The 11,794-nt window shown below is 41.3% G+C and overlaps 1 protein-coding gene across 1 annotated transcript in view; it reads right to left on the reverse strand.

Annotated features, from left to right (window-relative positions):
* Positions 1 to 2,258: 2,258 nt before the first annotated feature.
* Positions 2,259 to 11,794, reverse strand: part of qsox1 (quiescin Q6 sulfhydryl oxidase 1) — a 48,760-nt gene continuing 39,224 nt past the window's right edge. The window contains exon 13 of the mRNA XM_084067299.1: positions 2,259 to 5,470. Within this exon, the coding sequence (XP_083923425.1) occupies positions 4,614 to 5,470 (857 nt within the window). The 3' untranslated portion in view covers positions 2,259 to 4,613. The remainder of the gene's footprint in view (positions 5,471 to 11,794) is intronic.

Consider the following 11,794-nt stretch of genomic DNA (forward strand, 5'->3'; position numbering starts at 1 on the left):
ATAGCCTTCAGATTGACGTAGAGACCCAATCAATATATGTTTCAAAAAGCTGAGACACACCAGACCAATTTTTCCGAATAGGATTATCTATTTCATATAATGCTATATTAAAAAAAAAAAACATTGCACTTCAATCTGTTTTATAAATGACGAGAATAAATCTAAATATAAACTAAAGTAAGTTGAACTGTCTCACCATATACTGTTGCAAAAAAACAACAACAACAACAACAACAACAACAACAACAACAACACTCTAACCATAGAAACCGACTTCAGCAATTCAGGCCAGATAGTAAGCTATAATAATTATGACTATGCCTTGGTTTCAATTTGTCTTCAGTGTGAACTGCTCACCCTTGCCTTGGCTGAAGCCACACAGATATTGCATTGCTGCCAATTTGCTCATTAACCATCATTTTAGTCTCCACCTGCATAATACCCACAAATCTATACTTCGCCATATGACGGTACACCGACAATAGCAGATCTACACCGTCGTACCACAAGGTATAAATCAGGCTTTAGAAAAGGCTTCAGTGCTCTAAGTAGTAGTGGGTGACCATCAATTTGCACTGACTCCAATCCTATAACAAGACAGGTAGACATTTAAATAGATTAATAGATCAGTCGTCAGTGAGTAAAGTACTATGACCAAAAGACAATAGACCTACAGACTCAAATCTTAAAGGTAACATGTGTAAAACGGACCCTTTAATTGATATACATTGAATGGAATTGATTCAGTAATCAAAAGTGAAGAAAATGAATTAATAAGGAAGTAGTAAATCCTTGTGCTACAGGTAGAGCAAAACAAATGATAAACAAATACACACATAAAAGTTTTAGAGGGTACATAATTTCTCCTGTAGTTTGACAGTTTGCCAAGTAATAAAAAGAAGCCTCTGAAGCCGATATTAAAATCAAGAAGATATATTCACACCCCCACCCATATTAAGTACAATGTCTGTAAAGGAAAGCCATACCAGCCTATCACTTCCGTCTGACGATCTGTTTTTCCTCAGTCCATCCCTGCAACCATAAAGTGTGAATGAGGACTTAATTTGATCAGTTTCTGAGAAGCTTGATTAGGCCAGAGATCCACAGCTGCCTAGCCCTGGTGCTCACCTCCTTTAATGTAGGGCTATCAATCAACCCTTTGTGTGTGTGTGTGTGTGTGTGTGTGTGTGTGTGTGTGTGTGTGTGTGTGTGTGTGTGTGTGTGTGTGTGTGTGTGTGTGTGTGTGTGTGTGTGTGTGTGTGTGTGTGTGTGTGTGTGATTTCACCATCGCAGCCTTCTACTACTGTTGCCTGATAGTGGTGTGGTTGTGGTGTTGGGGGGGTCCGGGGGGACACGAATGTCACAGGAGTTAAGTTAATGTTCCAGGAAACACAAGGCTTCAGATCAAGCATCGACTGTCCTTCAGATGGGCTTGGTGTAATCTGGACATCAAAACACACTCCTCTGTCCACTATCTATCTATCTAGCCATCTATCTATCTATCCATCCATCCATCCAACTCTATCCGCCACAGAGTACGCCCTCTTTCATCCACCTCCAACCCGCCCTCTCCTCCCTTTGCCTTGTCCCGAGGGCCCATGGGCTGGCCCCCAGCAGGGCCCACCTTTAAGTGTGTAAGGGAAGAAGAGGGCCCCAAAAGCCGATTGCGTTTTAATAAAGTTTATTATCTGCTGGGAGCTAATCCTCAAGGGTAATCTCTCCCCTCTAGTCCTAAAGGAAAGCTGGATTACTCACTTGCTATAATCCCAATGAAATTGTTAGGATTTAGCTTGCGCTGCACAGCAGATGGCAACAGGCTTTTTCCTTCAAACCTTGCAGCCTTTAGCCCCTCTATTCCTACATCTGAGACCCCCTGTCCCTCCCTCCATGCCACACACCCTGGCAGTCCGGTTCAAAACAACAAACCAAACATGGCCGTGTTGTTCAGAAAAGGCTCAACATCTCGGAGATTGAGATGTTTTGACATCGGAGACACTTAAGATGTGTGGAGGCCATATGTTTCTGCCTACTTGTCTCTGTCAGTGTGGTGTGAACACAGGGAGTTTAATTCTGTAACATTGTGTGGCTAACTAACCCAATGTGAGACACATAAAGTACAGTAAATGCCCTCATAATCACTCTTGGTCAAAACGTATAAAATAAGAGGAATCTCCTGTCAATAAATCATTATTTCAAAACATTGCATGACTGATAGAAAGATGTCGGAGCAACAGTGCAGGAAAAAGAAAACGACTAAATGTCCTTATCAAAAATATGTTTTATTGATTCCGAAAAGAAGCAAAATAAAACAGTGCTTTGAGATGAATAAAACCAGTAAAAGCTTTATGTAATGGACAACAGCCAAAAACTAAATCCAGCTTATTCTAGAACTGTGTCCTGTGTGAACATATGCGCTTCTGCACAACACTTTATCAACAATAGGATTGTATGAAGCAGCTGTTATGTGGCCTCAGCGATGTGATGTAATAACTCAAAGAGTGGTATGATGCACACAACACAAGCCACCTCAAATGATGGCAATTAAATTATTAACAAATTATGTGGATATGCAATATTTTACAATGCCTTGTCCCATTCGCAGATTCTGGAGAATCTACTATTCCAAGCATTTGTAATGTGACTGCTGTGCTGACCAGTGATTCAGCTTTTCAAAATGATAATTTAACTGCATAAACCCTATGTAAACTACTTAGTTGACCGAAGTCCCCCAGGGCTCAATGCTAAGTCCGATCCCTTTTGTCCCTCAACACCAAATCTCTTCACCGAAAATAGACAATATACAAGCTCATAATGCGCCACAACGTGACTGTTATGAGCTTTTAGATCAGCTATATTTTCCGCGAATGATCGACCCAGAACAGGGATAGGTTTCATCATGTGGTTGAATGAGGCTCATTGAGAAATTAAACCTGCTAAATGGAAAACCATGATGTTGACTTGAGTCCAGTTCTTGGATTACAAAACACAGTTCAACTATGGAACTGTCATTATATTCTGCTATTAGCAAATCATGTGGCCAATTTAAGAATACTTTGCTATACTGTTTAAGAGACATCATAACTGCTGTTCCCTTCCCATTTATGAAACATATATTTGGGTCTGGTTCAAATTATTGAAATGATAATTCCATGAATGAATCTGCATGAAGGATGACACTAATGTTAAGTCCTTATTTCTCAGTACAGAGGGCAAATAGTGCAGTGGAGAATCTGGATATATGCTTCAGCTGTGGCCCAACATTCTTTTATAAAAACTTGAAAAATTGAACCACTAAGAAAACTCTTCATAAATGCTAGCAAAAATAAAAAATAAACACTATTTTACACACATTTGCTGTATATCCTCATAAAAAGCCCACTTATTCGCAGTTGAGATACATTTCATCCTTCATACTGTAAGTGGTCAAATGCGGCTCAAAAGGACAATTGACTGTCCTTTATAACAACCAGGGTTGAATTTGTAAAGAACAGGGGGGGGGGGGGGTTATTTAACCACTTAACCCAAATACTTATTCGACAAATAGTGGAAATAGCTGTACTGTACAATCTCATAAAGCATCGCCATACAATGTATGAGCCTGCAGATGGGCAACTTTAGCTATTTTTGAACAAATAAAAAGTTTTTAGAATTGTGCCAAATTTGTACCAAAACATATCCCCACCGGTGATAAAAATGAATGACGATACCCCCCCCCATCCCCCCCAAGCAAATCAAACCCATATACAAACACCAAGAACTACCCTGATGAGAGAGGCTTCTCATGTATGGTAAGGCCTAATTTATGCGTTGCCAAAAAAGCGTCATGTCTCTAGACAAAAATGATGTATTTTCAGATTTAAAAAAAAAACGCATCAATGTGAAACCTTTCAGCAAATGCATAAATTAGGCTTAAAATTAATATTCGAAAAGTGGAGGCAGTGAACTGTCACTTTAAGGCAGCTACCTCTCCACTTATTAGATATACCTGAACACAACCACAACGCCAGGTGATGACTGGGTGAAAAACACGGTGTTACCTACTTTGCCTATACTCTGGTCAATGTCTAAGTAGAAGGCTTAGGACAGTTCTAATCTTGACACATCCAGTTATACTAACCCCAATCAATGCTACCCTAATAGAACTGTAATCATTTGAGACTCATTTCAGCATAGTGGTAGGTCTCTTAAAGCAGGGGTCTTCAACGTTTTTCAGCCCAAGGACCCCTTAGCTGAGAGCCAGATGAAGCGGGGACCCCCCATTACATATTCTATAGAACTGTGTCGCAGATTAAACTTTTTTTATAGATTTCATAAATAGTTGGATTCATGCTAATGTGTATTTTCAGATAGTTAACCATTTAAACCCTCAATAATTAGTCAACTTGACTTGACCATTGGCTCTTTTTTCCCACTACACCAACTCTCCGAAAATAGCTGATCTACAAGCTCACAACGCCTCGCAGCGCGAAGCGTTGTGAGCTTGTAGATCACCTATTTTCGGGATATCGTTCCCCATCACACAAATATTTGGCGGCCCCCTTGTAGTAACTCTGAGGACCCCCTAGGGGTCCCGGACCCCCTGTTGAAGACCCCTCTCTCAAAGCACCATGGGTTCAGGGCAGGGACACTTTGGCCCGTCGCAGTCTGAGGCGATTCTTGAAATAAAGGTACATGGCCAGGAGGCACATCGACGACAGGGCGTAAAGGATGACACACAGGCTGATGTCCACTTTGGAGAAGCCAATGCTCAGCACTGACATCCAGCGCCCCCTGTGGCTCTGGGGGTGCGACTGATGACCCGGGTCGATCTCCTCGACGTGGCCGACGTACTGGCCCGTCAGTCCTCGCTTCTGCAGACGCTTCCTCTGGTGGCCCCCCATCCCCAGGCCCGCGTCCGGCTCCATAGGCTGCAGCCCCGCCATCATCCCCATCCCAGCATCCAGCTCCACCCCGAGGCCAAACACGGGCCCCGGTTCTTGCTCCTCCTGGCGCTGCAAGCTGCGCCGCTTGACCCGGGTGGAGGCGGCCGCCGCGGCCCGCAGCGCTTTGGCTTTGTAGTGCTGGTTGACGAAGGAGTCCAGATCCACAATGTCCTCCGGGGCGTCTCGCAGCCTCAGGCCCACAATGCTGGGCTTCCTCTGGGCCTGCTGCTGCTGCTGACGTCGGCGCCCTGCCTGCTGAGGCTCGGGCTCCTCCGCCCATCTCTTGCCTCCCATCTCATCTGCTGCCGTGGCCTCTCCTCCTTCTCCCACCACCATCGGCTCCTCTTCCTCCTCCTCCTCCTCCTCCTCTTCCTCCTCCTCCTCCTCGCCCACGGTGGGTTGTGAGGTAGGAGACCTGGTGATTGAGTCCAGGGCTTCCCTGGCCTTCCTCTGGACCACGGCCTGAGCGTCCCTCTCCCTCTCCAGCTGCAGAGCCTCGAGCCTTTGCCGCTGCTTGGCCAAAACCTGGTTGTCGTCATCTAGGTAGTCTAAGAGGGGAAACACAGGACATGATTTTCATATGGATGGATACAAGTCTATTTGATCCCCTCGGTTGAACTTTGAAGGAAGAAACAAACTACTACTCAAACTACCTCGCGCTGCGAGGCGTTGTGAGCTTGTAGATCGGCTATTTTTGGCAAAGATGTAGAGGTGTAGAGGGTAAAAAGAGCAGACTAAGTAAACAAAAAAGTTTAATCTGAAACACAATTTTATACAATTATAGAGGGGGTCCCTGCTTCATCTTTCTCTCAGCTAGGGGGTCCTTGGCCTGAAAACGTTGAAGACCCCTGACCTACACTATAGGTGTTTTTTCATGTTTGTAGCTGGCTGTAATCTTTCACTGAAGAGCATGCAGGGCAATGCTCAAATACACACAACAGTTCTATAGTGGTAAAAAAAAAACAGTCAGACCTCTGTACCCTGCACGGTTTAACTGCTTCAGTGAATCTGAGACTCCTTGGACCTTGTCATTCACTCATCTCTCCATCGCAGCTTCTTTCTCTCAGGAGAACCTGTTCCCCTGTCGTCAGCCTCCAGCACAGATGTACGCCCAGGCAAGGATAACTTTTAATACAGTTTTTAAAAGTGACAGTTTCATGCTCATTGTCTGATGTGACTTTAAGGTTGACATGTAAATCAGTGTGAATGCTAATGTTCACTTCATTATCATCATCAATGTATGATTATTTGTCTAATTGTTTGTTTTTAATGTCACCTTTTCTTCAATAAAGCCCTGCCAACTACACCATATGGCCTGTTCCTTGGAGGAGTTGTCAGGGTGACTGGTGTGGTTGTCATGGTTACTAACCATGTGTCATGTGTGTCAGAATGATTGGAGGGCGGAGTGTGTCATCAGTGGAGATCTGGCCCACCTGGATTGTCCTCTATAAAAGAGGTGGCTGGACTTCATTCTTGTTCTCTCTCTCACCGTGAAGCTCACTGGGAGCACTCCAGCCTTTTGCTTGTTAAAGAACAAGATCACTGTGGTAGAGGTTTGGGTTGTGTAGTTACCTTGTCATGATGTAACTCCAAAGGTGAACAAGAAATCTAAAATAATTGCTGTATAATAATTGAATAGAAATTGATCATTCAAAATATGCTCCTCATTGACATTGTACGGTGAAACAGCTCTCAAAGTCACTCTTTTAGCACGTAAACGAACACAAACGAAGCTGATTCAGTCTATATAGAACATCACCAAACCCAGTACTGTTTTTTTTAAATAAAAATGTCAACTTCCTGTTTTTACTATTTGAAGATCCAGATATGCGGATCCAGTCCGAGTTCTTTTTAATAGAAAAAGGAAAATCAACAGGATGTTAGCATTTTTATTTAAAAAACAAACGGTACTGGGTTTGGTGATGTTCTATATAGTCTGAATCAACTTTATTTGCGTTCGTTTGTGCTAAAAGAGTGACTTTGAGAGCTGTTTCAGCCTACAATGTAATTCAATGAGGAGCATATTTTTTATTATCAATGGAGCAATTATTTTAGATTTCTTGCCCACCTTTGGAGATGCATCATGGCAAGGTAACTACACAACCCAAACCTCTACCAAAGTGGTCTTGCCCTTTAAGCACTGTTAACCACCCCAGTATCCGTATTGTGGGTATAGCTTTAGCAGAAAATAGCCGATCGACAAGCTCACTGCGACACGTTGTGAGCTTGTCGATCGGCTATTTTCAGTCAAAACTTTCCTCATAATAACACAAAACAGAAAATACACTAGTATTGAGCCCTGAGGCTCACCGGTTACCCATATGGGGTTAAGTTAGTTTTAATAAAATAATTTAAACGTTCTTTGTTTGTGTGAGTTTCCTCATTTTGTAACAAAATCAGCCGTTTGCAACACTCTTGGTTGGTTGTTGCAATAAATACATTACATTTGAGTGGTTGAATTTATGTAATTTGTTATCCCTGAGTCACTAGAATACCTCAAAACGAAGTATGGAGCTCGGCCTATAATTGATCATTGATTTGATTGATATATGCTGCATGCCATGAGTGCGAAGTGGTATTTTCTTAAGTTTTTAAAAGTGACAGTTTCATGCTCATTGTCTGATGTGACTTTAAGGTTGACATGTAAATCAGTGTGAATGCTAATGTGCACTTCATTATCATCATCAATGTATGATTATTTGTCTAATTGTTTTTAATGTCACCTTTTCTTCAATAAAGCCCTGCCAACTACACCATATAGCCTGTTCCTTGGAGGAGTTGTCAGGGTAACTGGTGTGGTTGTCATGGTTACTAACCATGTGTCATGTGTGTCAGAATGATTGGAGGGCGGAGTGTGTCATCAGTGGAGATCTGGCCCACCTGGATTGTCCTCTATAAAAGAGGTGGCTGGACTTCATTCTTGTTCTCTCTCTCACCGTGAAGCTCACTGGGAGCACTCCAGTCTTTTGGATTTTGCTTGTTAAAGAACAAGATCAGTGTGGTAGAGGTTTGGGTTGTGTAGTTACCTTGTCATGATGTAACTCCAAAGGTGAACAAGAAATCTAAAATAATTGCTGTATAATAATTGAATAGAAATTGATCATTCAAAATATGCTCCTCATTGACATTGTACGGTGAAACAGCTCTCAAAGTCACTCTTTTAGCACGTAAACGAACACAAACGAAGCTGATCCAGTCAATATAGAACATCACCAAACCCAGTACTGTTTTTTTTTTTAATAAAAATGTCAACTTCCTGTTTTTACTATTTGAAGATCCCGATCTGCGGATCCAGTCAGAGTTCTTTTTAATAAAAATAGCAAAATCAACAGGATGTTAGCATTTTTATTTAAAAAACAAACGGTACTGGGTTTGGTGATGTTCTATACAGTCTGAATCAATTTTATTTGCGTTCGTTTGTGCTAAAAGAGTGACTTTGAGAGCTGTTTCAGCCTACAATGTAATTCAATGAGGAGCATATTTTTTATTATCAATGGAGCAATTATTTTAGATTTCTTGCCCACCTTTGGAGATGCATCATGGCAAGGTAACTACACAACCCAAACCTCTACCAAAGTGGTCTTGCCCTTTAAGCACTGTTAACCACCCCAGTATCCGTATTGTGGGTATAGCTTTAGCAGAAAATAGCCGATCGACAAGCTCACTGCGACACGTTGTGAGCTTGTTGATCGGCTATTTTCAGTCAAAACCTTCCTCATAATAACACAAAACAGAAAATACACTAGTATTGAGCCCTGAGGCTCACCGGTTACCCATATGGGGTTAAGTTAGTTTTAATAAAATAATTTAAACGTTCTTTGTTTGTGTGAGTTTCCTCATTTTGTTACAAACTCAGCCGTTTGCAACACTCTTGGTTGGTTGTTGCAATAAATACATTACATTTAAGTGGTTGAATTTATGTAATTTGTTATCCCTGAGTCACTAGAATACCTCAAAACGAAGTATGGAGCTCGGCCTATAATTGATCATTGATTTGATTGATATATGCTGCATGCCATGAGTGCAAAGTGGTATTTTCTTAAACTTAATTCAGTTAATCAAAGAGGATCTGTGGTCATAATACAGCACTGTTTGAGGAACTATAGTTGAAAACTTAAGACATATTTTTTAATGTCCAGTCCAAAGTGAGAACAATGTAACCTACTTGATTTAACACCAAAACTGCTATAGTTTTGATCATCTGAAACTAAGGAATTTATAAATGACAAAAAGGGTATGAATTTTTATGACATTATGAAACATCTCTCTGTTTCCTAAAAAATGAAAGTGTAAATCTGGGTTCAGACTCAGTCAGAGTAAACGTTTTCTAACAGATGGTTTTAAACAACCTAAATCTCAGTCGTGTCATAATGAACCCTTTCCCTGATCATCAGAGGGTGTATCTAGTAGATCCAGTCATTCTGTCAGGGGTAGAGGTGTTTGCTGTGGATTTTCATCTTTTGACCTGTCACCTCTGGCTTTAACTTTAAATATAACCTCGAAATCCTAATTAATGTGAAAGGCCTGGTGGTGCAAGAGTAAGGCATAGGCTTCACAAGCGGATGGTTGTGGGTTTGAATCTTGGTCAGGGAAGATCTCAATTTTCGGTCTTTTTAAGGCGAGAACCATGGATGAAGCCCGCCTCCCTCCTCACGCCCTCTTTTAGCTCCGGTAGGAGAGGGAGGAGCATGGAGGGAGCCCACCTCCAGGGGGAGGAGCTTAATACATTTACATATTAATTAAAGATTTTTATTTTAGTATTTTTTGTGATTTTATGGCCTCTGTTTTTTTTCACATGAATTTGTTTGAGACATTTTTTTATTGTTTTTTTTCATCACCAGTTTGTATTGACCACAGCTCCATTGTTTTTTTGTTGTATTACCCTTTTAGTTTTTATTTAGTAGTTGTTTTGAGTTGTTTTGAGTGAGCTTTGAACCTGGAACCTTTAGTTTGTGAACCTTCGATTTATCTTTTAAGCCACGCTGGCATGGAAGGTACAATTGGGAACGTCATCCTTAACCCGCCTTTTAGAATTTAGATGGACAGTGAAAATGTTCTTCAGGAGCCTTGAACCCAAAACCTTCTACTTTCAGACCCTGTGTTTAACTCTTGAGCCACGCTGGCATGGAAAGTACAATTGGGAACGTCATCCTTAACCCGCCTTTTAGAATTTAGATGGACAGTGAAAATGTTCTTCAGGAGCCTTGAACCCCAAACCTTCTGCTTTCAGACCCTGTGTTTAACTCTTGAGCCACACTGGTATGGAAAATACAATTGGGAACGTCATCCTTAACCCGCCTTTTAGAATTTAGATGGACAGTGAAAATGTTCTTCAGGAGCCTTGAACCCCAAACCTTCTGCTTTCAGACCCTGTGTTTATCTCTTGAGCCACGCTGGCATGGAAGTTACAATTGGGAACGTCATCCTTCACCCGCCTTTTAGAATTTAGATGGCCAGTGAAAATGTTCTTCAGGAGCTTTGAACCCCAAACCTTCTGCTTTCAGACCCTGTGTTTATCTCTTGAGCCACACAGGTATGGATAACACAAAAGAGAACGTAATACTTAAACCACCTTTTAGAAGTTAGATGGACAGTGAAAATGTGCTCCAGGAGTTTCGAACCTTAAACCTTCGGTTTATAAACCCCAGAGTTTTCTCTTGAGCCATGGTGGCATGAACCATGAAACTGAGAACATAATACTTAAACCACCTTTTCAGGATTGAGATGGACAATGAAAATGTTCTTTAGGAGCTTTGAACCTTAAACTCTCTGGTTCATAAACAGTGACACATCTCTTGAGCCACAGAGACATGAAACATTCAGATGAGAAGGAAATTCTTATCCTTTTAGTATTTAGATGCACAGTGTATTTCTACATTAACTTCACCACTTAAACCCTCTATTCTTAGTAAAGTTGCAACTTTACTTTCCCGCTTGCCTTGTTACCATCTACACCAAATCTTTTCACAAAGAATTGTCAATCTACAAGCTCACAACACGTCGACACATTGTAAATCTTGACAAATGTTTGCCGCCAGAATAGGGATGCTGGGCCTTACTTCTCCCACCACTGCTGAAGAGCATACAAGACATTAGACAACTAAGAAACCCCAGTGGTGCAGTTAGAGCATACATAGGCAACTGGCGGCCCGGGGGCCACACAGGGCCCCCACCCTCACTTAAAGCGGCCCGCAGGTTAATATCAGAATACTGATATATTATTGATTTCAGCTGTTACAATTCCAAACATGCAAACATGACCCGCTTTAATTACTTCAGTCTATATTAGTAGCTTGATGACTAGTATTACAATTCCATTGTCTTTTTATGTCCAATGTATTTGTAATTAAATTCATAAGGTTAATATAAGTATAACTAAATGCATTTCAAATTAAATACGAATGTTACTTTTCAGGATCCCAATTCAAAAGTAGAAAAAAAAAAAATTGTGATTTTTTCGGATTTAACTTTCGTTTCGGTAGTGACCAACTTTCGTTTCGGTAGTGACACAATGGTGAAATGTACTAAGTCCAGAGCTCGATGAATGTTAGGGAACAAAAAAATCGTCACTACAAAGTACTACCAATCAACTCTAAATTACCTGAAACGTACTCCTAACAGGTTTTTGGGGGGACGATTTTGGCCTCCACACTTAGTGATTTTTTCGGATTTAACTTTCGTTTCGGTAGTGACCAACTTTCGTTTCGGTAGTGACACAATGGTGAAATGTACTAAGTCCAGAGCTCGATGAATGTTAGGGACCAAAAAAATCATCACTACAAAGTACTACCAATCAACTCTAAATTGCCTGAAACGTACTCCTAACAGGTTTTTGGGGGGACGATTTTGGCCTCCACACTTAGTGTTTTTTT

Source organism: Gymnoscopelus microlampas, assembly GCF_963454915.1.
Source record: "Gymnoscopelus microlampas genome assembly, chromosome: 9".
Classification (NCBI taxonomy): domain Eukaryota; kingdom Metazoa; phylum Chordata; class Actinopteri; order Myctophiformes; family Myctophidae; genus Gymnoscopelus; species Gymnoscopelus microlampas.